The sequence below is a fragment of the Oncorhynchus gorbuscha genome, unplaced genomic scaffold (assembly GCF_021184085.1).
Source record: "Oncorhynchus gorbuscha isolate QuinsamMale2020 ecotype Even-year unplaced genomic scaffold, OgorEven_v1.0 Un_scaffold_3479, whole genome shotgun sequence".
NCBI classification, from domain to species: domain Eukaryota; kingdom Metazoa; phylum Chordata; class Actinopteri; order Salmoniformes; family Salmonidae; genus Oncorhynchus; species Oncorhynchus gorbuscha.
Genome location: NW_025747703.1, coordinates 18840 through 46405, shown reverse-complemented (window position 1 = coordinate 46405; position 27566 = coordinate 18840). Strand labels below are relative to the sequence as shown.

Sequence of the window (27566 nt, the reverse complement as noted above, 5' to 3'; positions counted from 1 at the left end):
TCTTCACCTTGTTGTCTTCATTGGCTAGTTAGGAAGTCCCCTCACCTGGTTGTCTTCATTGGCTAGTTAGGAACTCCCCTCACCAGGTTGTCTTCATTGGCTAGTTAGGAAGTCCCCTCACCTGGTTGTCTAGGTCTGCATTGGCTAGTTAGGAACTCCCCTCACCTGGTTGTCTAGGTCTTCATTGGCTAGTTAGGAACTCCCCTCACCTGGTTGTCTAGGTCTTCATTGACTAGTTAGGAACTCCCCTCACCTGGTTGTCTAGGTCTTCATTGGCTAGTTAGGAACTCCCCTCACCTGGTTGTCTAGGTCTTCATTGGCTAGTTAGGAACTCCCCTCACCTGGTTGTCTAGGTCTTCATTGGCTAGTTAGGAAGTCCCCTCACCTGGTTGTCTAGGTCTTCATTGGCTAGTTAGGAACTCCCCTCACCTGGTTGTCTAGCTCTTCATTGGCTAGTTAGGAACTCCCCTCACCTGGTTGTCTTCATTGATTAGTTAGGAAGTCCCCTCACCTGGTTGTCTAGGTCTTCATTGGCTAGTTAGGAACTCCCCTCACCTGGTTGTCTAGGTCTTCATTGGCTAGTTAGGAACTCCCCTCACCTGGTTGTCTATGTCTTCATTGGCTAGTTAGGAACTCCCCTCACCTGGTTGTCTTCATTGATTAGTTAGGAAGTCCCCTCACCTGGTTGTCTAGGTCTTCATTGGCTAGTTAGGATCTCCCCTCACCTGGTTGTCTAGGTCTTCATTGATTAGTTAGGAACTATTTTCACCTGGTTGACTTCATTGATTAGTTAGGAACTCCCCTCACCTGGTTGTGTAGGTCTTCATTGATTAGTTAGGAACTCCCCTCACCTGGTTGTGTATGTCTTCATTGATTAGTTAGGAACTCCCCTCACCTGGTTGTGTAGGTCTTCATTGATTAGTTAGGAACTCCCCTCACCTGGTTGTCTAGGTCTTCATTGGCTAGTTAGGATCTCCCCTCACCTGGTTGTCTAGGTCTTCATTGGCTAGTTAGGAACTCCCCTCACCTGGTTGTCTAGGTCGTCATTGATTAGTTAGGATCTCCCCTCACCTGGTTGTCTTCATTGATTAGTTAGGAACTCCCCTCACCTGGTTGTCTAGGTCTTCATTGATTAGTTAGGATCTCCCCTCACCTGGTTGTCTAGGTCTTCATTGATTAGTTAGGATCTCCCCTCACCTGGTTGTGTAGTTCTTCATTGGCTAGTTAGGAACTCCCCTCACCTGGTTGTGTAGGTCTTCATTGATTAGTTAGGAACTCCCCTCACCTGGTTGTCTAGGTCTTCATTGGCTAGTTAGGATCTCCCCTCACCTGGTTGTCTAGGTCTTCATTGGCTAGTTAGGAACTCCCCTCACCTGGTTGTCTAGGTCTTCATTGGCTAGTTAGGATCTCCCCTCACCTGGTTGTGTAGGTCTTCATTGGAAACCAATTAAAAGGAAATAACTAAACCAACAGCCATTGGGTCCCTCACATGGAATGAGTTTGACAGCCCTGGAAGAAATGAAGAATAACCCACTGAATTAAAGACAGGGTTTTGGGTCTCTCCACTCCCAGCCATATAATATGCCATATGATCTGCCCATATGCACTATAAACATGGATAAAACAAACATAAGTGAGGAATTTGACCATGGTGACCATGGTGCTTGCCTACGGAGCTGTGAGGGGAACGGCACCTCAGTACCTCCAGGCTCTGATCAGGCCCTACACCCAAATAAGGGCACTGCGTTCATCCACCTCTGGCCTGTTCGCTTCCCTACCACTGAGGAAGTACAGTTCCCGCTCAGCCCAGTCAAAACTGTTCGCTGCTCTGGCTCCCCAATGGTGGAACAAACTCCCTCACGACGCCAGGACAGCGGAGTCAATCACCACCTTCCGGAGACACCTGAAACCCCACCTCTTTAAGGAATACCTAGGATAGGATAAAGTAATCCTTCTCACCCCCCCCCCCTTAAAATATTTAGATGCACTATTGTAAAGTGGCTGTTCCACTGGATGTCATAAGGTGAATGCACCAATTTGTAAGTCGCTCTGGATAAGAGCGACTGCTAAATGACTTAAATGTAATGTAATGTAATGAATTTACGAGTTGTTTCATTTACGAGTCAGGATGAATTCAGTGAACTTAAAGCTATGTTATGTTTTGGGGCATCTCCATTCCAGCCAAGTTCTGTGGAGACCCTGGTACCCCAGCCAAGGGGAAAAGAGAAGGACGAAGTTTAATCTACAAGTCAGAGGTTACCTTCAGCTGTAGCGCCCCCTATGTCCTGGTGGGGTCAACTACACGCATCTGTCAGGACGACAGCGCCTGGAGCGGCTCTCAGCCACGATGCATAGGTGGGTAACAACATCATACTGTAACAGCTACAGTCTATAGGTATCAACATCATACTGTAACAGCTACAGTCTATAGGTAACAACATACTGTAACAGCTACAGTCTATAGGTAACAACATACTGTAACAGCTACAGTCTATAGGTAACAGCTACAGTCTATAGGTAACATCATACTGTAACAGCTACAGTCTATAGGTAACAACATCATACTGTAACAGCTACAATCTATAGGTAACATCATACTGTAACAGCTACAGTCTATAGGTAACAACATACTGTAACAGCTACAGTCTATAGGTAACATCATACTGTAACAGCTACAGTCTATAGGTAACAACATACTGTAACAGCTACAGTCTATAGGTAACAGCTACAGTCTATAGGTAACATCATACTGTAACAGCTACAGTCTATAGGTAACAACATCATACTGTAACAGCTACAATCTATAGGTAACATCATACTGTAACAGCTACAGTCTATAGGTAACAACATACTGTAACAGCTACAGTCTATAGGTAACAGCTACAGTCTATAGGTAACATCATACTGTAACAGCTACAGTCTATAGGTAACAACATACTGTAACAGCTACAGTCTATAGGTAACAACATACTGTAACAGCTACAGCCTATAGGTAACAGCTACAGTCTATAGGTAACAACATCATACTATAACAGCTACAGTCTATAGGTAACAGCTACAGTCTATAGGTAACATCATACTGTAACAGCTACAGTCTATAGGTAACATCATACTGTAACAGCTACAGTCTACAGGTAACATCATACTGTAACAGCTACAGTCTACAGGTAACATCATACTGTAACAGCTACAGTCTACAGGTAACAACATACTGTAACAGCTACAGTCTACAGGTAACATCATACTGTAACAGCTACAGTCTATAGGTAACATCATACTGTAACAGCTACAGTCTATAGGTAACAGCTACAGTCTATAGGTAACAACATCATACTATAACAGCTACAGTCTATAGGTAGCATCATACTGTAACAGCTACAGTCTATAGGTAACATCATACTGTAACAGCTACAGTCTATAGGTAACAACACCATACTGTAACAGCTATAGTCTATAGGTAACATCATACTGTAACAGCTACAGTCTATAGGTAACAACATACTGTAACAGCTACAGTCTATAGGTAACAACATACTGTAACAGCTACAGTCTATAAGTAACAACATCATACTATAACAGCTACAGTCTATAGGTAACAGCTACAGTCTATAGGTAAAATCATACTGTAACAGCTACAGTCTATAGGTAACAACATACTGTAACAGCTACAGTCTATAGGTAACATCATACTGTAACAGCTACAGTCTATAGGTAACATCATACTGTAACAGATACAGTCTATAGGTAACAGCTACAGTCTATAGGTAACAGCTACAGTCTATAGGTAACAACATACTGTAACAGCTACAGTCTATTGGTAACATCATACTGTAACAGCTACAGTCTACAGGTAACATCATACTGTAACAGATACAGTCTATAGGTAACAGCTACAGTCTATAGGTAACAGCTACAGTCTATAGGTAACAGCTACAGTCTATAGGTAACAGCTACAGTCTATAGGTAACAGCTACAGTCTATAGGTAACATCATACTGTAACAGCTACAGTCTATAGGTAACATCATACTGTAACAGCTACAGTCTATAGGTAACAACATACTGTAACAGCTACAGTCTATTGGTAACATCATACTGTAACAGATACAGTCTATAGGTAATAGCTACAGTCTATAGGTAACAGCTACAGTCTATAGGTAACAGCTACAGTCTATAGGTAACAGCTACAGTCTATAGGTAACAGCTACAGTCTATAGGTAACAGCTACAGTCTATAGGTAACATTTCTAAGTGACCCCAAACTTTTGATCGGTAGTGTATATTTACAATCCCCTTGTCCAAACATCAAAATAAAGAACGTAGATGCTGTTCCACTTAGAAAAGACCTTATTGATCGTTTCGTCGCGCGTAGAGGTGCAATTATGAGGGATTTAAGTCAAGGTACAAATACACCATTTACGTGTGCATGAATCGTGTCTGAATCATGTCTGAATCTGGTCTGAATCTGGTCTGAATCGGGACTGAATCGGGTCTGAATCGGGTCTGAATCGGGTCTGAATCTGGTCTGAATCTGGTCTAAATCTGGTCTGAATCGGGTCTGAATTGGGTCTGAATTGGGTCTGAATCGGGTCTGAATCGGGTTTAAATCGGGTCTGAATTGGGTCTGAATCGGGACTGAATCGGGTCTGAATCGGGTCTGAATCGGGTCTGAATCTGGTCTGAATCGGGTCTGAATCGGATCTGAATCGGCCCCCCCCATATGTTTAATAAGAGACTCTACAAAGTGTGCTTCCGTAGATATGACAGACTCATGATAGTAACCCAGGGTGATTGTGATCTATGTCCTTCTAGAACCATCCAGGACGACGTGTGAGAACCCAGGAACACCTGAACACGGCTCCATGAACATCAGCCTGGGGTTCAAGGTACGGTTGAAAGGACTGTTCCCTTCTCGATACCTTTAAAGTGGCAATCTGGGATGGGTACATCCCCCCCCCATGGTTAAAACTATCATTTAAAAAACTCATAGATGGTCAGTCCTTGCATCCACAGCTCTTGTCTATGAATTTGAGAGTGGTTACATTTCTCCAGACCCAATCCCTCAGCTTTTTACCAAAGAAAGTGGTGACCATTTTGAACCCCAGTACAGTATGTTGGACTGACACTGTACTGTACCAACGATGATAGAGTACTGGTTTAAGGTCATGTCCGGTTCTGAGGGTGAAGTATGTTGGACTGGGACTGTACTGTACCAACGATGATAGAGTACTGGTTTAAGGTCGTGTCCGGTTCTGAGGGTGCAGTATGTTGAACTGAGACTGTACTGTACCAACGATGATAGAGTACTGGTTTAAGGTCGTGTCCGGTTCTGAGGGTGCAGTATGTTGGACTGAGACTGTACTGTACCAACGATGATAGAGTACTGGTTTAAGGTTGTGTCTGGTTCTGAGGATGCAGTATGTTGGACTGAGACTGTACTGTACCAACGATGATAGAGTACTGGTTTAAGGTTGTGTCTGGTTCTGAGGATGCAGTATGTTGGACTGAGACTGTACTGTACCAACGATGATAGAGTACTGGTTTAAGGTTTAAAACTGTCTGGTTCTGAGGGTGCAGTATGTTGGACTGAGACTGTACTGTACCAACGATGATAGAGTACTGGTTTAAGGTCATGTCCGGTTCTGAGGATACAGTATGTTGGACTGGGACTGTACTGTACCAACGATGATAGAGTACTGGTTTAAGGTTTAAAACTGTCTGGTTCTGAGCGTGCAGTATGTTGGACTGAGACTGTACTGTACCAACGATGATAGAGTACTGGTTTAAGGTTTAAAACTGTCCGGTTCTGAGGATACAGTATGTTGGACTGGGAGCGTGTGTGAACTGACTGTACTGTACCAACGATGATAGAGTACTGGTTTAAGGTTGTGTCTGGTTCTGGGGATGTTGGACTGGGAGCGTGTGTGAACTGACTGTACTGTACCAACGATGATAGAGTACTGGTTTAAGGTTGTGTCTGGTTCTGAGGATGTTGGACTGGGAGCGTGTGTGAACTGACTGTACTGTACCAACGATGATAGAGTACTGGTTTAAGGTTGTGTCTGGTTCTGGGGATGTTGGACTGGGAGCGTGTGTGAACTGACTGTACTGTACCAACGATGATAGAGTACTGGTTTAAGGTTGTGTCTGGTTCTGAGGATGTTGGACTGGGAGCGTGTGTGAACTGACTGTACTGTACCAACGATGATAGAGTACTGGTTTAAGGTTGTGTCTGGTTCTGAGGATGTTGGACTGGGAGCGTGTGTGAACTGGACTGTACTGTACCAACGATGATAGAGTACTGATTTAAGGTTGTGTCTGGTTCTGGGGATGTTGGACTGGGAGCGTGTGTGAACTGACTGTACTGTACCAACGATGATAGAGTACTGGTTTAAGGTTGTGTCTGGTTCTGAGGATGTTGGACTGGGAGCGTGTGTGAACTGACTGTACTGTACCAACGATGATAGAGTACTGATTTAAGGTTGTGTCTGGTTCTGAGGATGTTGGACTGGGAGCGTGTGTGAACTGACTGTACTGTACCAACGATGATAGAGTACTGATTTAAGGTTGTGTCTGGTTCTGAGGATGTTGGACTGGGAGCGTGTGTGAACTGACTGTACTGTACCAACGATGATAGAGTACTGGTTTAAGGTTGTGTCTGGTTCTGGGGATGTTGGACTGGGAGCGTGTGTGAACTGACTGTACTGTACCAACGATGATAGAGTACTGGTTTAAGGTTGTGTCTGGTTCTGAGGATGTTGGACTGGGAGCGTGTGTGAACTGACTGTACTGTACCAACGATGATAGAGTACTGGTTTAAGGTTGTGTCTGGTTCTGAGGATGTTGGACTGGGAGCGTGTGTGAACTGACTGTACTGTAGCAACGATGATAGAGTACTGATTTAAGGTTGTGTCTGGTTCTGGGGATGTTGGACTGGGAGCGTGTGTGAACTGACTGTACTGTACCAACGATGATAGAGTACTGGTTTAAGGTTGTGTCTGGTTCTGAGGATGTTGGACTGGGAGCGTGTGTGAACTGACTGTACTGAAACTGTATGGAGATGTGATGATATGTGAAACCACAGTCCAACCCACCAGCTGGAAGATCTAAATGTGTCTGGATTGGAATCATCTTGTATTCTGTTGGATGATGTTATATTGGCGCAAGGCAAGGCAGTCTCTCTGTCTCTCTCTCTGTCTCTCTCTCTCTCTCTCTCTCTCTCTCTCTCTCTCTCTCTCTCTCTCTCTCTCTCTCTCTCTGTCTCTCTCTGTCTCTCTCTGTCTCTCTCTGTCTCTCTCTCTGTCTCTCTCTCTCTCTCTCTGTCTCTCTCTCTGTCTCTCTCTCTCTCTCTCTGTCTCTCTCTGTCTCTCTCTGTCTCTCTCTGTCTCTCTCTGTCTCTCTCTCTCTCTCTCTCTCTCTCTGTCTCTCTCTGTCTCTCTCTGTCTCTCTCTGTCTCTCTCTCTGTCTCTCTCTCTCTCTCTCTCTCCCTCTGTCTCTCTCTGTCTCTGTGTCTCTCTCTGTCTCTCTCTCTCTGTCTCTGTCTCTCTGTCTCTCTCTCTCTCTCTCTCTGTCTCTCTGTCTCTCTCTCTGTCTCTCTGTCTCTGTCTCTCTCTCTGTCTCTCTCTCTGTCTCTCTCTCTCTCTCTCTGTCTTTCTGCCTCTCTGTTTCTCTCTGTCTCTGTCTCTGTCTCTGTCTCTGTCTCTGTCTCTGTCTCTGTCTCTGTCTCTGTCTCTCTCTCTCTCTCTCTCTCTGTATGTCTCTCACTCTCACACAAATATGCTTTACACACATTTCCAATAGTGATGCAATTTGCTAAAGACTGTCTTTGAGGTTAATTAGACTTAACTGTCTTTGAGGTTAATTAGACTTAACTGGACTCATCCTAAAAGTATTCGGGGGCTCCTGAGTGGCGCAGCGGTCTAAGGCACTGCATCTCAGTGCTAGAGGCGTCAGTACAGACTCTGGTTCAGCGGTCTAAGGCACTGCATCTCAGTCCTAGAGGCGTCACTACAGACCCTGGTTCGATTCCAGGCTGTATCACAACCGGCCATGATTGGTGGGCAGTAAGGTGGAGTTTAGTAATGTCTGTCTCTCTGAACCAGGTGGGCAATAAGGGGTTTAGTAATGTCTGTCTCTCTGAACCAGGTGGGCAATAAGGGGTTTAGTAATGTCTGTCTCTCTGAACCAGGTGGGCAGTAAGGTGGAGTTTAGTAATGTCTGTCTCTCTGAACCAGGTGGGCAGTAATGTGGGGTTTAGTAATGTCTGTCTCTCTGAACCAGGTGGGCAGTAAGGAGTTTAGTAATGTCTGTCTGTCTGTCTGAACCAGGGGGGCAGTAAGGTGGAGTTTAGTAATGTCTGTCTATCTCTCTGAACCAGCTGGGCAGTAAGGGGTTTAGTAATGTCTGTCTCTCTGAACCAGGTGGGCAATAAGGGGTTTAGTAATGTCTGTCTCTCTGAACCAGGTGGGCAATAAGGGGTTTAGTAATGTCTGTCTCTCTGAACCAGGTGGGCAATAAGGGGTTTAGTAATGTCTGTCTCTCTGAACCAGGTGGGCAGTAAGGTGGAGTTTAGTAATGTCTGTCTCTCTGAACCAGGTGGGCAGTAAGGTGGAGTTTAGTAATGTCTGTCTCTCTGAACCAGGTGGGCAGTAAGGAGTTTAGTAATGTCTGTCTCTCTGAACCAGTTGGGCAGTAAGGGGTTTAGTAATGTCTGTCTGTCTCTCTGAACCAGGTGGGCAGTAAGGGGTTTAGTAATGTCTGTCTGTCTCTCTGAACCAGGTGGGCAGTAAGGTGGAGTTTAGTAATGTCTGTCTCTCTGAACCAGGTGGGCAGTAAGGTGGAGTTTAGTAATGTCTGTCTCTCTGAACCAGATGGGCAGTAAGGAGTTTAGTAATGTCTGTCTCTCTGAACCAGGTGGGCAGTAAGGTGGAGTTTAGTAATGTCTGTCTCTCTGAACCAGGTGGGCAGTAAGGTGGAGTTTAGTAATGTCTGTCTCTCTGAACCAGGTGGGCAGTAAGGAGTTTAGTAATGTCTGTCTCTCTGAACCAGTTGGGCAGTAAGGGGTTTAGTAATGTCTGTCTGTCTCTCTGAACCAGGTGGGCAGTAAGGGGTTTAGTAATGTCTGTCTGTCTCTCTGAACCAGGTGGGCAGTAAGGTGGAGTTTAGTAATGTCTGTCTCTCTGAACCAGGTGGGCAGTAAGGTGGAGTTTAGTAATGTCTGTCTCTCTGAACCAGATGGGCAGTAAGGAGTTTAGTAATGTCTGTCTCTCTGAACCAGTTGGGCAGTAAGGTGGAGTTTAGTAATGTCTGTCTCTCTGAACCAGGTGGGCAGTAATGTGGGGTTTAGTAATGTCTGTCTCTCTGAACCAGGGGGGCAGTAAGGTGGAGTTTAGTAATGTCTCTCTGTCTCTCTGAACCAGCTGGGCAGTAAGGGGTTTAGTAATGTCTGTCTGTCTCTCTGAACCAGGTGGGCAGTAAGGGGTTTAGTAATGTCTGTCTCTCTGAACCAGGTGGGCAGTAATGTGGGGTTTAGTAATGTCTGTCTCTCTGAACCAGGTGGGCAGTAAGGAGTTTAGTAATGTCTGTCTCTCTGAACCAGGTGGGCAGTAAGGAGTTTAGTAATGTCTGTCTGTCTGTCTGTCTGTCTGAACCAGGTGGGCAGTAAGGTGGAGTTTAGTAATATCTGTATGTCTGTCTCTCTGAACCAGGTGGGCAGTAAGGTGGAGTTCCAGTGCCAGCAGGGCCACCTACTCCAGGGTTCCACCACCCGACTCTGCCTGTCTGACCTCACCTGGAGCGGATCTCAGCCAACATGCATCCGTGAGCTCTCCTCATCTCTTCCTCTGTCATCTTCCTCTCCTCTAGCCTCTCTCCTCTTCCTCAGTCCCCTCTCCTCATCTCTTCCTCTGTCATCTTCCTCTCCTCTAGCCTCTCTCCTCTTCCTCAGTCCCCTCTCCTTATCTCTTCCTCTGTCATCTTCCTCTCCTCTAGCCTCTCTCCTCTTCCTCAGTCCCCTCTCCTTATCTCTTCCTCTGTCATCTTCCTCTCCTCTAGCCTCTCTCCTCTTCCTCAGTCCCCTCTCCTTATCTCTTCCTCTGTCATCTTCCTCTCCTCTAGCCTCTCTCCTCTTCCTCAGTCCCCTCTCCTTATCTCTTCCTCTGTCATCTTCCTCTCCTCTAGCCTCTCTCCTCTTCCTCAGTCCCCTCTCCTTATCTCTTCCTCTGTCATCTTCCTCTCCTCTAGCCTCTCTCCTCTTCCTCAGTCCCCTCTCCTTATCTCTTCCTCTGTCATCTTCCTCTCCTGACCTCTTCTTGTCTATCTCTCTTCTCCCTCCACCTCTCCTCTCCTCTCTCCACTCTCTTATTCTTCAGTCCCCTCTCCTCTTCCTCAGTCCCCTCTCCTCTCTCCCCTCTCCTATTCCTCAGTTCCCCCTCCTCTCTCCTCTTCCTATCCCCTCTCCTCTCTCCCCTCTCCTATTCCTCAGTTCCCCCTCCTCTCTCCTCTTCTGCAGTCCTCTCTCCTCTCTCCCCTCTCCTATTCCTCAGTTCCCCCTCCTCTCTCCTCTTCCTATCCCCTCTCCTCTCTCCCCTCTCCTATTCCTCAGTTCCCCCTCCTCTCTCCTCTTCTGCAGTCCTCTCTCCTCTCTCCTCTCTCTGCTCTTCCCTCTCTTTGCTCTTTCCTCTCTCTTCTCTCCTCTTCCTCAGTCCTCTCTCTGCTCTCACAACCTCTCCTCTTCCTCAGTCCTCTATCCTCTATCCTCTCTCCTCTTCCTCAGTCCTCTATCCTCTCTCCTCTCTTCTCCGTCCTCCCTCTCCACTTCACATCTCCTGCTCCGCTCTGCAATCAACACCATACCATTATGAGTGTGTCTGCCAGCGAAGTGTTGTTGACATGGTTACTGATGTGTAGTGTAGCCTGAAGTGTGTAGAATGTTGCCTGGCCAATCGCTGTCAGTTCCCCTATGAAGTGTGTAGAATGTTGCCTGGCCAATCGCTGTCAGTTCCCCTGTGAAGTGTGTAGAATGTTGCCTGGCCAATCACTGTCAGTTCCCCTGTGAAGTGTGTAGAATGTTGCCTGGCCAATCGCTGTCAGTTCCCCTGTGAAGTGTGTAGAATGTTGCCGGGCCAATCGCAATCAGTTTCCCTATGAAGTGTGTAGAATGTTGCCTGGCCAATCGCTGTCAGTTTCCCTGTGAAGTGTGCAGAATGTTGCCTGGCCAATCGCTGTCAGTTTCCCGAAGCCAGACGGGCTTTTCCTCTGGGACACGCCACATCACACGACTGATGTATTCAACATTAGTATTTTAAGAGTGATAAGTGCCTGCTATTTACACTGATTCATCCGACATTAAAAGGAAACATTACTACTGTACACATTTGCATAGGATTATGATTTATTGCTGATGAAAATGATATTTCATAATCACTATTATCATAACTACTCCCCGAGACAGAAGTCCCATTGGAATTACCCTTTGATGGGAAAAATGCTCCGTTCGCTAATACAACGTCTGTATCCTCCGTACCCCAATGGTGTGTCTGTGTGGTTATTCATGTACAGTATCTCAGTGGTCTGGCTGATCTGTCTACTGCACTGCCATGTGGTGTGGTCCTGTCCTGGCTGCTCCTGTCCTGGCTGGTCCTGTCCTGTCTGGTCCTGTCCTGGCTGCTCCTGTCCTGGCTGCTCCTGTCCTGTCTGGTCCTGTCCTGTCTGGTCCTGTCCTGTCTGGTCCTGTCGGGTCCTGTCCTGTCTGGTCCTGTCCTGTCTGGTCCTGTCGGGTCCTGTCCTGGCTGCTCCTGTCCTGTCTGGTCCTGTCCTGTCTGGTCCTGTCTGGTCCTGTCCTGTCGGCTCCTGTCCTGTCGGCTCCTGTCCTGTCTGGTCCTGTCCTGGCTTCTCCTGTCCTGTCTGGTCCTGTCCTGGCTGCTCCTGTCCTGTCTGGTCCTGTCATGTCTGGTCCTGTCCTGGCTGCTCCTGTCCTGTCTGGTCCTGTCCTGGCTGCTCCTGTCCTGTCTGGTCCTGTCCTGTCTGCTCCTGTCCTGTCTGGTCCTGTCCTGTCTGGTCCTGTCCTGGCTGCTCCTGTCTTGTCTGGTCCTGTCCTGTCTGGTCCTGTCCTGTCTGGTCCTGTCCTGGCTGCTCCTGTCCTGGCTGCTCCTGTCCTGTCTGGTCCTGTCCTGTCTGGTCCTGTCCTGGCTGCTCCTGTCCTGTCTGGTCCTGTGTGCTCCTGTCCTGTCTGGTCCTGTCCTGTCTGGTCCTGTCCTGTCTGGTCCTGTCCTGTCTGGTCCTGTCCTGGCTGCTCCTGTCCTGTCTGGTCCTGTCCTGTCTGGTCCTGTCCTGGCTGCTCCTGTCCTGTCTGGTCCTGTGTGCTCCTGTCCTGTCTGGTCCTGTGTGCTCCTGTCCTGTCTGGTCCTGTGTGCTCCTGTCCTGTCTGGTCTTGTCTGGTCCTGTCCTGTCTGGTCCTGTCGGGTCCTGTCCTGTCTGGTCCTGTCCTGGCTGCTCCTGTCCTGTCTGGTCCTGTCCTGTCTGGTCCTGTCCTGGCTGCTCCTGTCCTGTCTGGTCCTGTGTGCTCCTGTCCTGTCTGGTCCTGTGTGCTCCTGTCCTGTCTGGTCCTGTGTGCTCCTGTCCTGTCTGGTCTTGTCTGGTCCTGTCCTGTCTGGTCCTGTCGGGTCCTGTCCTGTCTGGTCCTGTCCTGTCTGTTCCTGTCCTGTCTGCTCCTGTCCTGTCTGGTCCTGTCCTGTCTGCTCCTGTCCTGTCTGCTCCTGTCCTGTCTGCTCCTGTCCTGTCTGGTCCTGTGTTCTCCTGTCCTGTCTGGTCCTGTCCTGTCTGGTCCTGTGTGCTCCTGTCCTGTCTGCTCCTGTCCTGTCTGGTCCTCCCTCCACCTCCCTAACGTACAACTCTTACTCATGTCTGTGTGGGAGCCGTCCTGCAGCTGAAGACAGCCATAGCCTCTCATTTCATCTCCTCTCAGCATCATATTAAAATCACAAAGTCAGTCCTTGGTCTGGACCAGCTCTGTCTTTCTCCCTCCTCCTCCCTCTCTCCTCCTCCCTCATTCCCTCCTCCATCTTCTCTCTGTGATTGAGCAGAACACAGCCCTCTCCTCCTCCTCCCTCATTCCCTCCTCCATCTTCTCTCTGTGATGGAGCAGAACACAGCCCTTCCATCCTCCCTATTTCCTATTAGAGTTAATGTCACTAAATCATGAAGGGCCAATTCACTGCTGTGACTCTGTCACTAACACAACATGAAGGGCCAATTCACTGCTGTGACTCTGTCACTAACACAACATGAAGGGCCAATTCACTGCTGTGACTCTGTCACTAACACAACATGAAGGGCCAATTCACTGCTGTGACTCTGTCACTAACACAACATGAAGGGCCAATTCACTGCTGTGACTCTGTCATGAACTCATGTCTTCAACTCATTAGTTTAGTAGATTCAGGATAGCTTCAACTCATTAGTTTAGTAGATTCAGGATATCTTCAACACATTAGTTTAGTAGATTCAGGATATCTTCAACTCATTAGTTTAGTAGATTCAGGATATCTTCAACTCATTAGTTTAGTAGATTCAGGATATCTTCAACTCATTAGTTTAGTAGATTCAGGATATCTTCAACTCATTAGTTTAGTAGATTCAGGATATCTTCAACTCATTAGTTTAGTAGATTCAGGATATCTTCAACTTATTAGTTTAGTAGATTCAGGATACCTTCAACTCATTAGTTTAGTAGATTCAGGATATCTTCAACTCATTAGTTTAGTAGATTCAGGATATCTTCAACTCATTAGTTTAGTAGATTCATGATATCTTCAACTCATTAGTTTAGTAGATTCAGGATATCTTCAACTCGACCTACAGCGCCTTGCCCATCCCTGGTGTTGACCTACAGCGCCTTGCCCATCCCTGGTGTTGACCTACAGGGCCTTGCCCATCCCTGGTGTTGACCTACAGGGCCTTGCCCATCCCTGGTGTTGACCTACAGCGCCTTGCCCATCCCTGGTGTTGACCTACAGGGCCTTGCCCATCCCTGGTGTTGACCTACAGGGCCTTGCCCATCCCTGGTGTTGACCTACAGGGCCTTGCCCATCCCTGGTGTTGACCTACAGGGCCTTGCCCATCCCTGTTGTTGACCTACAGGGCCTTGCCCATCTCTGGTGTTGACCTACAGGGCCTTGCCCATCCCTGGTGTTGACCTACAGCGCCTTGCCCATCCCTGGTGTTGACCTACAGGGCCTTGCCCATCCCTGGTGTTGACCTACAGGGCCTTGCCCATCCCTGGTGTTGACCTACAGCGCCTTGCCCATCCCTGGTGTTGACCTACAGGGCCTTGCCCATCCCTGGTGTTGACCTACAGGGCCTTGCCCATCCCTGGTGTTGACCTACAGGGCCTTGCAAAAGTGTTCATCCCCCTTGGTGTTTTCCCTATTTTGTTGCAATACAACCTGTAATTTAAATAGATGTTTTATTTGGATTTAATGTAATGGACAGACACAAAATTGGTGAAGTGAACTAGAAAAAATAACCTATTTTAAAAAATAAAAAATATTTTTTTTAAACTGAAAATTGGTGTGTGCATATGTATTCACCCCCTTTACTAAGAAGCCCTTAAACAAGATCTGGTGCAACCAATTACCTTCAGAAGTCACATAATTAGTTAAATAAAGTCCACCTGTGTGCAATCTAAGTGTCACATGACAGTAAATACACACCTGTTCTGAAAGGCCCAAGAGTCTGCAACACCACTAAGCAAGGGGCACCACCAAGCAAACGGCACCATGAAGACCAAGGAGCTCTCCAAACAGGTCAGGGACAAAGTAGTGGAGAAGTACAGACCACGGTTGGGTTATGAAAAAATATCTGAAACTTTGAACATCCCCACAGCGCACCGTTAAATCAATTATTTAAAAAAAATGGAAAGATTGTGTCATCACAACAAACCTGCCAAGAGAGAGGGCCACCTACCAAACATCACGGAGCAGGCAAAGATGGCATTAATCAGAGAGGCACCAAAGAGATCAAAGATAATACTGAAGGAGCTGAAAAGCTCCACAGCGGAGATTGGAATATCTGTCCATAGGATAAAAAAATAAGCTTAAAGAAGAAAATAAGAAAACACGTTTGGTGTTCGCCAAAAGGCATGTGGGAGACTCCCCAGACATATGGAAAGAAGGTACTCTGGTCAGATGAGACTAAAATTTAGCTTTTTGGCCATCAAGGAAAATGCTATTTCTGGTGCAAACCCAACACCTCTCATTTCCCCGAGAACATCATCCCCACAGTGAAGCATGGTGGTGGCAGCATCATGTTGTGGGGATGTTTTTCATCGGCAGGAACTGGGAAACTGGTCAGAATTGAAGGAATGATGGATGGCGCTAAATACAGGGAAATTCTGGAGGGAAACCTGTTTCAGTCTTTCACCAATTTGAGACTGAGACGGAGGTTCACCTTCCAGCAGGACAATGACCCTAAGCATACTGCTAAAGCAACGCTCGAATGGTTTAAGGGGAAACATTTAAATGTCTTGGAATGATCTAGTCAAAGCCCACACCTCAATCCAATTGAGAATCTGCGGTATGACTTAAAGATTGCTGTACACCAGCGGAACCCATCCAACTTGATGGAGCTGAAACAGTTTTGCCTTAAAGAATGGGCAAACATCCCAGTGAATAGATGTGCCAAACTTATAGAGACATACCCCAAGAGACTTGCAGCTGTAATTGCTGCACAAGGTGTCTCTACAAAGTATTGACTTTGAGGGGGTGAATAATTATACACATTCAAGTTTTCTGTTTTCTAGTGTTATTTCTTGTTTGTCCCCCCCACCCCAAAAAAATAAATAATTAATTCCAAGTTGTAAGGCAACAAAATAGGGAAAATTCCAAGGGGGGTAAATACTTTCACAAGCCTCTGTAATATGTTTCCCTGTTCACGTCCCTGATTAACTCTCCGTGTGTGTGTGTGTTCTCTCTGCAGCCCATTCGTGTAAGCAGCCCAAGTCCCCTCCCAATGCAGACGTGGTTGGGATGGAGCTGGCTCCGTATGGCTACACCCTGCTCTACTCCTGCCAGCCTGGCTTCATCCTGTCCGGGGGGTCAGAACACAGGGTCTGCAGGTCTGATGGGAGCTGGACCGGTAAGGTCCCCATCTGCAGAGGTAGGGAAATGAAGTCTATCTGGTTTTATACTATAATATTGATATATGTTTCCAACACAACTTGACAGATACTGAGATACAATGCCAGTGATGAGAACAAACAATAGATATCTAAATGTGACAAATAAGTGTAGAAGTACTGTAGAAAGCTGGTTATGTCTGGACAGAAGTATTGTAGAAAGCTGGTTATGTCTGGGCAGAAGTATTGTAGAAAGCTGGTTATGGTTGGGACAGAAGTATTGTAGAAAGCTGGTTATGTCTGGACAGAAGTATTGTAGAAAGCTGGTTATGTCTGGGCAGAAGTATTGTAGAAAGCTGGTTATGTCTGGACAGAAGTACTGTAGAAAGCTGGTTATGGTTGGGACAGAAGTACTGTAGAAAGCTGGTTATGTCTGGACAGAAGTATTGTAGAAAGCTGGTTATGTCTGGGCAGAAGTATTGTAGAAAGCTGGTTATGGTTGGGACAGAAGTATTGTAGAAAGCTGGTTATGTCTGGGCAGAAGTACTGTAGAAAGCTGGTTATGTCTGGGCAGAAGTACTGTAGAAAGCTGGTTATGTCTGGGCAGAAGTACTGTAGAAAGCTGGTTATGTCTGGGCAGAAGTACTGTAGAAAGCTGGTTATGTTGGGACAGAAGTACTGTAGAAAGTGGGCAGAAGTACTGTAGAAAGCTGGTTATGTCTGGACAGAAGTACTGTAGAAAGCTGGTTATGGTTGGGACAGAAGTACTGTAGAAAGCTGGTTATGGCTGGGACAGAAGTACTGTAGAAAGCTGGTTATGTCTGGACAGAAGTACTGTAGAAAGCTGGTTATGGTTGGGACAGAAGTACTGTAGAAAGCTGGTTATGGTTGGGACAGAAGTATTGTAGAAAGCTGGTTATGTCTGGGCAGAAGTACTGTAGAAAGCTGGTTATGTCTGGGCAGAAGTACTGTAGAAAGCTGGTTATGTCTGGGCAGAAGTACTGTAGAAAGCTGGTTATGTCTGGGCAGAAGTACTGTAGAAAGCTGGTTATGTCTGGACAGAAGTACTGTAGAAAGCTGGTTATGGTTGGGACAGAAGTACTGTAGAAAGCTGGTTATGGCTGGGACAGAAGTACTGTAGAAAGCTGGTTATGGTTGGGACAGAAGTACTGTAGAAAGCTGGTTATGGCTGGGACAGAAGTACTGTAGAAAGCTGGTTATGTCTGGACAGAAGTACTGTAGAAAGCTGGTTATGGTTGGGACAGAAGTACTGTAGAAAGCTGGTTATGGCTGGGACAGAAGTACTGTAGAAAGCTGGTTATGGCTGGGACAGAAGTACTGTAGAAAGCTGGTTATGGCTGGGACAGAAGTACTGTAGAAAGTTGGTTATGGCTGGGACAGAAGTACTGTAGAAAGTTGGTTATGGCTGGGACAGAAGTACTGTAGAAAGCTGGTTATGGCTGGGCATGGAAGAATCTCTTCCTGCCGTAAACAGCACCTGGAAAGAATCTCTTCCTGCCATAAACAGCACCTGGAAAGAATCTCTTCCTGCCATAAACAGCACCTGAAGGAAGCTCTTCCTGCCATAAACAGCACCTGGAAAGACTCTCTTCCTGCCATAAACAGCACCTGAAGGAATCTCTTCCTGCCATAAACAGCACCTGGAAAGAATATCTTCCTGCCATAAACAGCACCTGGAATAATCTCTTCCTGCCATAAACAGCACCTGGAAGAATCTCTTCCTGCCATAAACAGCACCTGGAAAGAATCTCGTCCTGCCATAAACAGAACCTGGAATAATCTCTTCCTGCCATTAACAGCACCTGAAGGAATCTCTTCCTGCCATAAACAGCACCTGGAAAGACTCTCTTCCTGCCATAAACAGCACCTGAAGGAATCTCTTCCTGCCATAAACAGCACCTGGAAAGAATATCTTCCTGCCATAAACAGCACCTGGAATAATCTCTTCCTGCCATAAACAGCACCTGGAAGAATCTCTTCCTGCCATAAACAGCACCTGGAAAGAATCTCTTCCTGCCATAAACAGAACCTGGAATAATCTCTTCCTGCCGTAAACAGCACCTGGAAAGAATCTCTTCCTGCCGTAAACAGCACCTGGAAAGAATCTCTTCCTGCCGTAAACAGCACCTGGAAAGAATCTCTTCCTGCTGCACCTGGAAACAGCACCTGGAAAGAATCTCTTCCTGCCATAAACAGCACCTGGAAAGAATCTCTTCCTGCCATAAACAGCACCTGGAAAGAATCTCTTCCTGCCATAAACAGAACCTGGAATAATCTCTTCCTGCCATAAACAGCACCTGGAAAGAATCTCTTCCTGAAATAAACAGCACCTGGAAGAATCTCTTCCTGCCATAAACAGCACCTGAAGGAATCTCTTCCTGCCATAAACAGCACCTGGAAAGAATCTCTTCCTGAAATAAACAGCACCTGGAAGAATGTCTTCCTGCCATAAACAGCACCTGGAAGAAGCGTCTACATATTTTCAGCGGTGCCGTTGTATCTCAGTAACTGTCATGTTGTGTTGCGTTAGAAACTCTATTCTCTGAGAGCTGATGTAAAATGTGCACCCACACACACACACACACACACACACACACACACACACACACACACACACACACACACACACACACACACACACACACACACACACACACACACACAACACACACACATAAATGTACATGGTACACACACACACAGTATGTATCTTCCTTGCAGGCTCTGCAACATTACAGAGAGCTACTGTGTTAGCAACACAGTCATGAAAGTGTTTATTTTTGATAACATCCCGAGGGTGTTTCTGCTGTGCTCTGAAACAGCGCCGATTTGTGAGATACATAATTCTATGTTTCTTTCCAGTGGGCTCCAAACAGACGGAGAAACCTACCGCAACCTTACAGGGAACGCCAAGCCCCAACATACAAGGTAAGAAGAATACAGTACATTTACATGATAAGAAGAATACAGTAACTTTACATGATAAGAAGAATACAGTAAATTTACATGATAAGAAGAATACAGTAAATGTACATGGTAAGAAGAATACAGTAACTTTACATGATAAGAAGAATACAGTAAAATTACATGATAAGAAGAATACAGTAAATGTACATGGTAAGAAGAATACAGTAACTTTACATGATAAGAAGAATACAGTAACTTTACATGATAAGAAGAATACAGTACATTTACATGATAAGAAGAATACAGTAACTTTACATGGTAAGAAGAATACAGTAACTTTACATGATAAGAATACAGTACATTTACATGATAAGAAGAATACAGTAACTTTACATGATAAGAATACAGTACATTTACATGATAAGAAGAATACAGTAACTTTACATGATAAGAATACAGTACATTTACATGATAAGAAGAATACAGTAACTTTACATGATAAGAATACAGTACATTTACATGATAAGAATACAGTACATTTACATGATAAGAAGAATACAGTAACTTTACATGATAAGAATACAGTACATTTACATGATAAGAATACAGTAACTTTACATGATAAGAATACAGTACATTTACATGATAAGAAGAATACAGTAACTTTACATGATAAGAAGAATACAGTAACTTTACATGATAAGAAGAATACAGTACATTTACATGATAAGAAGAATACAGTAACTTTACAAAGGGGATTGTTCCATAGCCACTTATGGTAGTTATCCATACTGAGTAGATGAAGCATGAAGAACACCTGTTCTTTCCATGACACAATAAATGGAAGAGGGAAAAAACAACAACAAATGAACTAAATCAATCCTAATGTTTTATATGGCGCTACGTAATGAATGATCTGTATTGCTGAGGTCTGTGTTTAACGTCCTGTATTCCAGTCCCCGATGACGTCTTCGCCCCTCACTTCATCTGGAGAGGCTCCTATGATTACAAGGGTCAGAAACATCCGATGTCTTTGACCGTCACTCGTTTTAATAGCAGCACGGGAATAGTGAACGCCACGCTAAACCACAGCAACGTGGAATTCCTGCTCTCTGGTACGTTCGTTTATCATGTCACCTTTTCCTGCTTTTAGTTGTTGTTGTTGTTGATGTTGCTGTTGTTGTTTTTGTTAATGTTGTTGTTGTTTTTATTGTTGCTGTTGTTGTTGTTGTTGTTGTTGTTGTTGTTACATGCATGTTGTGGTTGTGTCTCACCATATTCATCAGTTTACTGGCAGAAATCTAATTGGTTGAAAAGAGGTCTATTGTAATTTGTGCTGACTCCTCTCCCCCTTCCCTTCCCTCTCCTCTCCTTTTCCCTCCCTCTCTCTATCTCCCTCCCTTCCTTTCCCTCTCTTATCCCCTCCTCGACTCTCCTCTCCTATCTCCCTCCTTCCCTTCCCTCTCTTATCCCCTCCCCTCCTCTCCTCTCCTATCTCCCTCCTTCCCTTCCCTTCCCTCTCTTATCCCCTCCCCTCCTCTCCTCTCCTATCTCCCTCCTTCCCTTCCCTCTCTTATCCCCTCCCCTCCTCTCCTATCTCCCTCCTTCCCTTCCCTCTCTTATCCCGTCCCCTCCTCTCATATCCCCTTCCCTTCCTATCTCTCCCCTCCCTACCCTCCCGTCCCCTCCTCCCCTCCTATCCCCTTCCCTTCCCTCCCTCTCCTCTCCTCTCCCTTCCCTCTCCTCTCCTCTCCTCCCTCCCCCTCTCCTCTCCTCTCCCCTCTCCCCTCCCCTCCCCTCCCCTCCCCTTCCCTTCCCTTCCCTTCCCTTCCCTTCCCTCTCCTCTCCTCTCTTCTCCTCTAGGAGTGTATAAGAACCACGAGGCCAGGTTAATGCTCCTGCTGTACCACATGAAAGCCCTGGCCCACAGCACGTATAGCCGGGTTACCGAGGAGACCTGGGCTATGGATGGTTTTGTAAGTACCCTGGGATACCCTAGAGTCAGGCTGTGGACTGTAGTATAACTGTGGAAGACCTTCACTGTGTGTTACTTTCTAACACAGGAGTCTCTGTTGCCACTATGGTAACGTTTACAAAAACAATTGATTCAACAAATCTGATGTTGCAAATTGGTTCTATGATTCAACTCTCTGTGATGTATATTGACTGTGTTTATATGATTCAACTCTCTGTGATGTATATTGACTGTGTTTATATGATTCAACTCTCTGTGATGTATATTGACTGTTTATATGATTCAACTCTCTGTGATGTATATTGACTGTGTTTATATGATTCAACTCTCTGTGATGTATATTGACTGTGTTTATATGATTCAACTCTCTGTGATGTATATTGACTGTTTATATGATTCAACTCTCTGTGATGTATATTGACTGTGTTTATATGATTCAACTCTCTGTGATGTATATTGACTGTGTTTATATGATTCAACTCTCTGTGATGTATATTGACTGTTTATATGATTCAACTCTCTGTGATGTATATTGACTGTGTTTATATGATTCAACTCTCTGTGATGTATTGAACAGTTAACTCTCTGTATATTGACTGTTTATATGATTCAACTCTCTGTGATTTATATTGACTGTTTATATGATTCAACTCTCTGTGATGTATATTGACTGTTTATATGATTCAACTCTCTGTGATTTATATTGACTGTTTATATGATTCATCTCTCTGTGATGTATATTGACTGTTTATATGATTCAACTCTCTGTGATGTATATTGACTGTTTCTATGATTCAACTCTCTGTGATGTATGGAACAGTTAGTATATTGACTGTTTATATGATTCAACTCTCTGTGATGTATATTGACAACTCTGTTTATATGATTCAACTCTCTGTGATGTATATTGACTGTGTTTATATGATTCAACTCTCTGTGATGTATATTGACTGTGTTTATATGATTCAACTCTCTGTGATGTATATTGACTGTTTATATGATTCAACTCTCTGTGATGTATATTGACTGTGTTTATATGATTCAACTCTCTGTGATGTATTGAACAGTTAGTATATTGACTGTTTATATGATTCAACTCTCTGTGATTTATATTGACTGTTTATATGATTCAACTCTCTGTGATGTATATTGACTGTTTATATGATTCAACTCTCTGTGATTTATATTGACTGTTTATATGATTCATCTCTCTGTGATGTATATTGACTGTTTATATGATTCAACTCTCTGTGATGTATATTGACTGTTTCTATGATTCAACTCTCTGTGATGTATGGAACAGTTAGTATATTGACTGTTTATATGATTCAACTCTCTGTGATGTATGGAACAGTTAGTATATTGACTGTTTATATGATTCAACTTTCTGTGATGTATTGAACAGTTCGTATATTGACTGTTTATATGATTCAACTCTCTGTGATGTATATTGACTGTTTATATGATTCAACTCTCTGTGATGTATTGAACAGTTAGTATATTGACTGTGTTTATATGATTCAACTCTCTGTGATGTATATTGACTGTTTATATGATTCAACTCTCTGTGATGTATTGAACAGTTAGTATATTGACTGTGTTTATATGATTCAACTCTCTGTGATGTATATTGACTGTTTATATGATTCAACTCTCTGTGATGTATTGAACAGTTCGTATATTGACTGTTTATATGATTCAACTCTCTGTGATGTATTGAACAGTTCGTATATTGACTGTTTATATGATTCAACTCTCTGTGATGTATTGAACAGTTAGTATATTGACTGTGTTTATATGATTCAACTCTCTGTGATGTATTGAACAGTTAGTATATTGACTGTGTTTATATGATTCAACTCTCTGTGATGTATATTGACTGTTTATATGATTCAACTCTCTGTGATGTATTGAACAGTTCGTATATTGACTGTTTATATGATTCAACTCTCTGTGATGTATTGAACAGTTCGTATATTGACTGTTTATATGATTCAACTCTCTGTGATGTATATTGACTGTTTATATGATTCAACTCTCTGTGATGTATTGAACAGTTCGTATATTGACTGTTTATATGATTCAACTCTCTGTGATGTATATTGACTGTTTATATGATTCAACTCTCTGTGATGTATGGAACAGTTCGTATATTGACTGTTTATATGATTCAACTCTCTGTGATGTATTGAACAGTTAGTATATTGACTATGTTTAGTGCGTCTCTTGGCTTCCGTAACTTTGCTGCTTTGACTATATGTTAAACATCCAGAAGAACTGGCTGTCGAATTGGACTATTAACCAACTCCTCTACAGTACTGAGAACTTTAAAGGCCAGAAACATGGTAGGACTGAACGGCAGACAGACAGTAACATGGTAGGACTGCACGGCAGACAGACAGACAGTAACATGGTAGGACTGAACGGCAGACAGACAGACAGTAACATGGTAGGACTGCACGGCAGACAGACAGTGACATGGTAGGACTGCACGGCAGACAGACAGACAGTAACATGGTAGGACTGAACAGCAGACAGACAGTAACATAGTAGGACTGAACGGCAGACAGACAGTAACATGGTAGGACTGCACGGCAGACAGACAGTAACATGGTAGGACTGAACGACAGACAGACAGTAACATGGTAGGACTGCACGGCAGACAGACAGTAACATGGTAGGACTGCACGGCAGACAGACAGTAACATGGTAGGACTGGATGGCAGACAGACAGTAACATGGTAGGACTGTACGGCAGACAGACAGTAACATGATAGGACTGAACGACAGACAGACAGTAACATGGTAGGACTGCACGGCAGACAGACAGTAACATGGTAGGACTGCACGGCAGACAGACAGTAACATGGTAGGACTGGACGGCAGACAGACAGAAACATGGTAGTACTGTACGGCAGACAGACAGTAACATGGTAGTACTGTACGGCAGACAGACAGTAACATGGAAGGACTGTACGGCAGACAGACAGAAACATGGTAGTACTGTGTGGCAGACAGACCGCTCATAAGGAGTTATTGACAGAAGACATCAGTAACTCAGTCATTTCAACGAGATGGGTTTTACATGTCTGAACAAAGGAGAAGTTCACTGTTTTTCTTTTATCTCCTGTGAAAGGTCTCAGCTGAACCTGACGGGGGCAGTTATGTATTCCAAGGCTTCATACAGGGGAAAGACTATGGACAGTTCGGGCTGCAGAGACTAGGTAGGTAGGATTTAGAACAAGGCTTCTGTCTGCAGGGGAAAGACTATGGACAGTTCGGGCTGCAGAGACTAGGTAGGTAGGATTTAGAACAAGGCTTCTGTCTGCAGGGGAAAGACTATGGACAGTTCGGGCTGCAGAGACTAGGTAGGTAGGATTTAGAACAAGGCTTCTGTCTGCAGGGGAAAGACTATGGACAGTTCGGGCTGCAGAGACTAGGTAGGTAGGATTTAGAACAAGGCTTCTGTCTGCAGGGGAAAGACTATGGACAGTTCGGGCTGCAGAGACTAGGTAGGTAGGATTTAGAACAAGGCTTCTGTCTGCAGGGGAAAGACTATGGACAGTTCGGGCTGCAGAGACTAGGTAGGTAGGATTTAGAACTACTCAATCTTATCACAACAATTACACATTTGACAATTGTAACCACCAACATTGTGTCGTCCTCCTCTTCCTATTCCTCCTGTTCGTCCTCCTCCTCCTCCTCCTCTTCCAATTCATCTTCCTCTTCCTCCCCATCTTCCTCTTCCTCCTCTTCCTCTTCTTCCTCCTCTTCCCTCTTCTTCCTCCTCTTCCTCTTCCTCTTCTTCCTCCTCCTCCTCCTCTTCCTCTTCCTCTTCCTCCTCCTGCTCCTCCTCCTCCTCCTCCTGCTCCTGGATTGTTCCCCATGTAGGTATGAAGGTGAGAGAGATCAACATCACCACTGCAGGTCCTCCCCATGTCTCCAAAAGCAGCTCTATGGTCATAGCCATCCTGGTACCTTTCTTTGGCCTCGTGTTGGCAGGCCTGGGATTCTATCTCTACAAACAACGGTAAGTAGCTTCGGCAACGGTACGTAGCTTCGGCAACGGTAACGGTACGTAGTTTCGGCAATGGTACGTAGCTTCGGTAACCCGATAATAATAATACACGCCACTTAGACAGAGGCTTCTCTCCCACTGCACACTGAGCAGTGAGTGTACAGGAAGCCACACTGAGCAGTGAGTGTACAGGAATCCACACAGTGCAGTGAGTGTACAGGAAGCCACACAGTGCAGTGAGTGTACAGGAAGCCACACAGTGCAGTGAGTGTACAGGAATCCACACAGTGCAGTGAGTGTACAGGAAGCCACACAGTGCAGTGAGTGTACAGGAAGCCACACAGTGCAGTGAGTGTACAGGAATCCACACAGTGCAGTGAGTGTACAGGAATCCACACAGTGCAGTGAGTGTACAGGAAGCCACACAGTGCAGTGAGTGTACAGGAAGCCACACAGTGCAGTGAGTGTACAGGAAGCCACACAGGACCACTTCCTGTTCATATTGTTCGTAGAGAAGTTCCTGACATTTGAGAAGTGGTTGATGCTTTAAAACAGAAGCTGTACAGTAGATTGATGAAGTGGTATCGTCTCATTGACAGATGTGTGTGTGTACTGTGTGTGTACTCTATATTGTAGGAAAACGGATCAGACCCAGTACACCGGCTGTTCAGTCCACGAGAACAGCAACGGCCAGGCGACATATGAGAACCCCATGTACGACACCAACACCAAGTCTGCGGAGGGGAAAGTGGTTCGCTTCGACCCCAACCTCAACACCGTATGCACTGTGGTTTGAAGATGTGTGCCAAACGCACCGGGGTTTGACGATGCTTTTGCCGAACAGGAAAAGCTTGTTCAGAAATGCATCACTGGTTTGATGCTACACTGTACTGTGGTTTATTGATGCTGTCTGACGAACCGAATTGCCCGAGAGTTCTTTTGGTAAAAAAAAAAAAAATGGATGTCTTGTCTTTTATAATATCTCTCTGCAACAAGTTTCTGAAGACGGCACAGCACAGCCTCGGGAAACAGGAAGGCAAAGCACACCTTCAGGAACAACAGTTGTGCGTGTTGTGGATGATGGACGGGGTGAGTCAGCAAGCAGAATGAGACGGTCTTCTTTTTCAAATACATCTTCACCTGATGGGTGAAGTTATTCCTAACTGCACTCTGAGAGTGATGCTATGTGAATAATGCTGTTCCCGACATGTTGGTACACAAGAGTTGTTTACGCTCCAGTCAACGCAAACAATGGAGCGTCGTTAAGGCAACAGTCAACGCAAACAATGGAGCGTCGTTAAGGCAACAGTCAACGCAAACAATGGAGCGTCGTTAAGGCAACAGTCAACGCAAACAATGGAGCTTCGTTAAGGCAACCAAATGGAACCCTAGTCTTTTCCGGATGGAAGTTATCAGACCTGGGTTCAAATACTATTCAAATTCCTTTAGCCTTTTGCTCTAGTCTGCCCCAGAGGGGTGGAGTGGGTTGGTCCTTTTGCGATTATTCTATTTGGTTCAATTGCGACAAGTAAGCTCAATAAATCCCAAATACTGTAAAATATTTTAAATGTATTCGATCGATTGATTTGATGTTACAGGACATATTTTAAAAAACATATAGAGTTGACTCATTCGTCTGATCACAACAATACAATACAAATGTATCAAATCTTACTTGAACCCAGGTCTGTCTGCTAGTTCCCCCCCACCCCAGTAGTCGTAGTAGTAGTAGTAGTAGTAGTAGTAGTAGTAGTAGTAGTAGTAGTATATATCCACCCTCTCTGCATGGCTCGGTTTAATTCCCCTGGATCTGATTTAAGAACGTGTCTCAGACTTAAGGCCTCAATCAGATCAAACATTATCCTGCGATACCAGACACCCACGTAGCTGATGTTTTAGCGATGTCGGAGGTTGGATCTGCGTTGGAGCTGTCAAATCGCCGAGCAGCTGTTCTCGTGATCATTGTCCTCGAAGCTACACCCCCCCCTCAACTCGCGTTAGAAATTCTGACCTTGAAAGTGTAGGTTATTTTGAAAATGATAAAAAATCATCAAAAAATAACCAATAATGAGGATTTCTATCAGCCTTTATTGAGGTGTAGATTATATCTCACATGTCAGTGTTCAAACTTGTAAACAAGACTGATTTGGATGTCTCTTGATGAGACTCTGTGCAGCCAATGACAAGGTGTACTGCCGGGAGCCGCTTCTGGATTTGACAGCTCCAAAGCACTTCCACCTCCGTCACGACAAAACATCAGCTCCGCGGATGTTGGCTAAAGCGAATCTAATTTGATCCATAAAAGTTCCTCTCGGCGTGAGTCGATCAAAGTGATCTGCTGTCTCGTTGTTTACCCACACTGTGTGATGTCAGAGAGAGAGAGAGAGAGACAGGGAAACCAGAAGGGCTGTCTCGTTCTTTGAATACTGTCAGTGTATGTAATATCAATGTACTGGATGCACTCTAACGCCCATTATACTTAAGATTGGATGTATCATGTGTTTACCCTGACTGAGAACTGAAGGATGTATCGT

General features: G+C 45.0%; 1 protein-coding gene across 1 annotated transcript; it reads left to right on the top strand.

The window, feature by feature from the left end:
• Positions 1 to 2181: 2181 nt before the first annotated feature.
• LOC124027693 (CUB and sushi domain-containing protein 3-like) lies at positions 2182 to 26617 on the top strand (the record flags this gene model as incomplete). Its single annotated transcript, XM_046340060.1, has 10 exons — positions 2182 to 2355; positions 4810 to 4883; positions 9705 to 9816; positions 15973 to 16152; positions 18995 to 19060; positions 19996 to 20154; positions 20903 to 21015; positions 24151 to 24238; positions 24906 to 25044; positions 25669 to 26617. Coding segments are annotated over 10 exons (1265 nt in total), but the record flags the coding sequence as incomplete, so codon positions are not given.
• Positions 26618 to 27566: the final 949 nt, after the last annotated feature.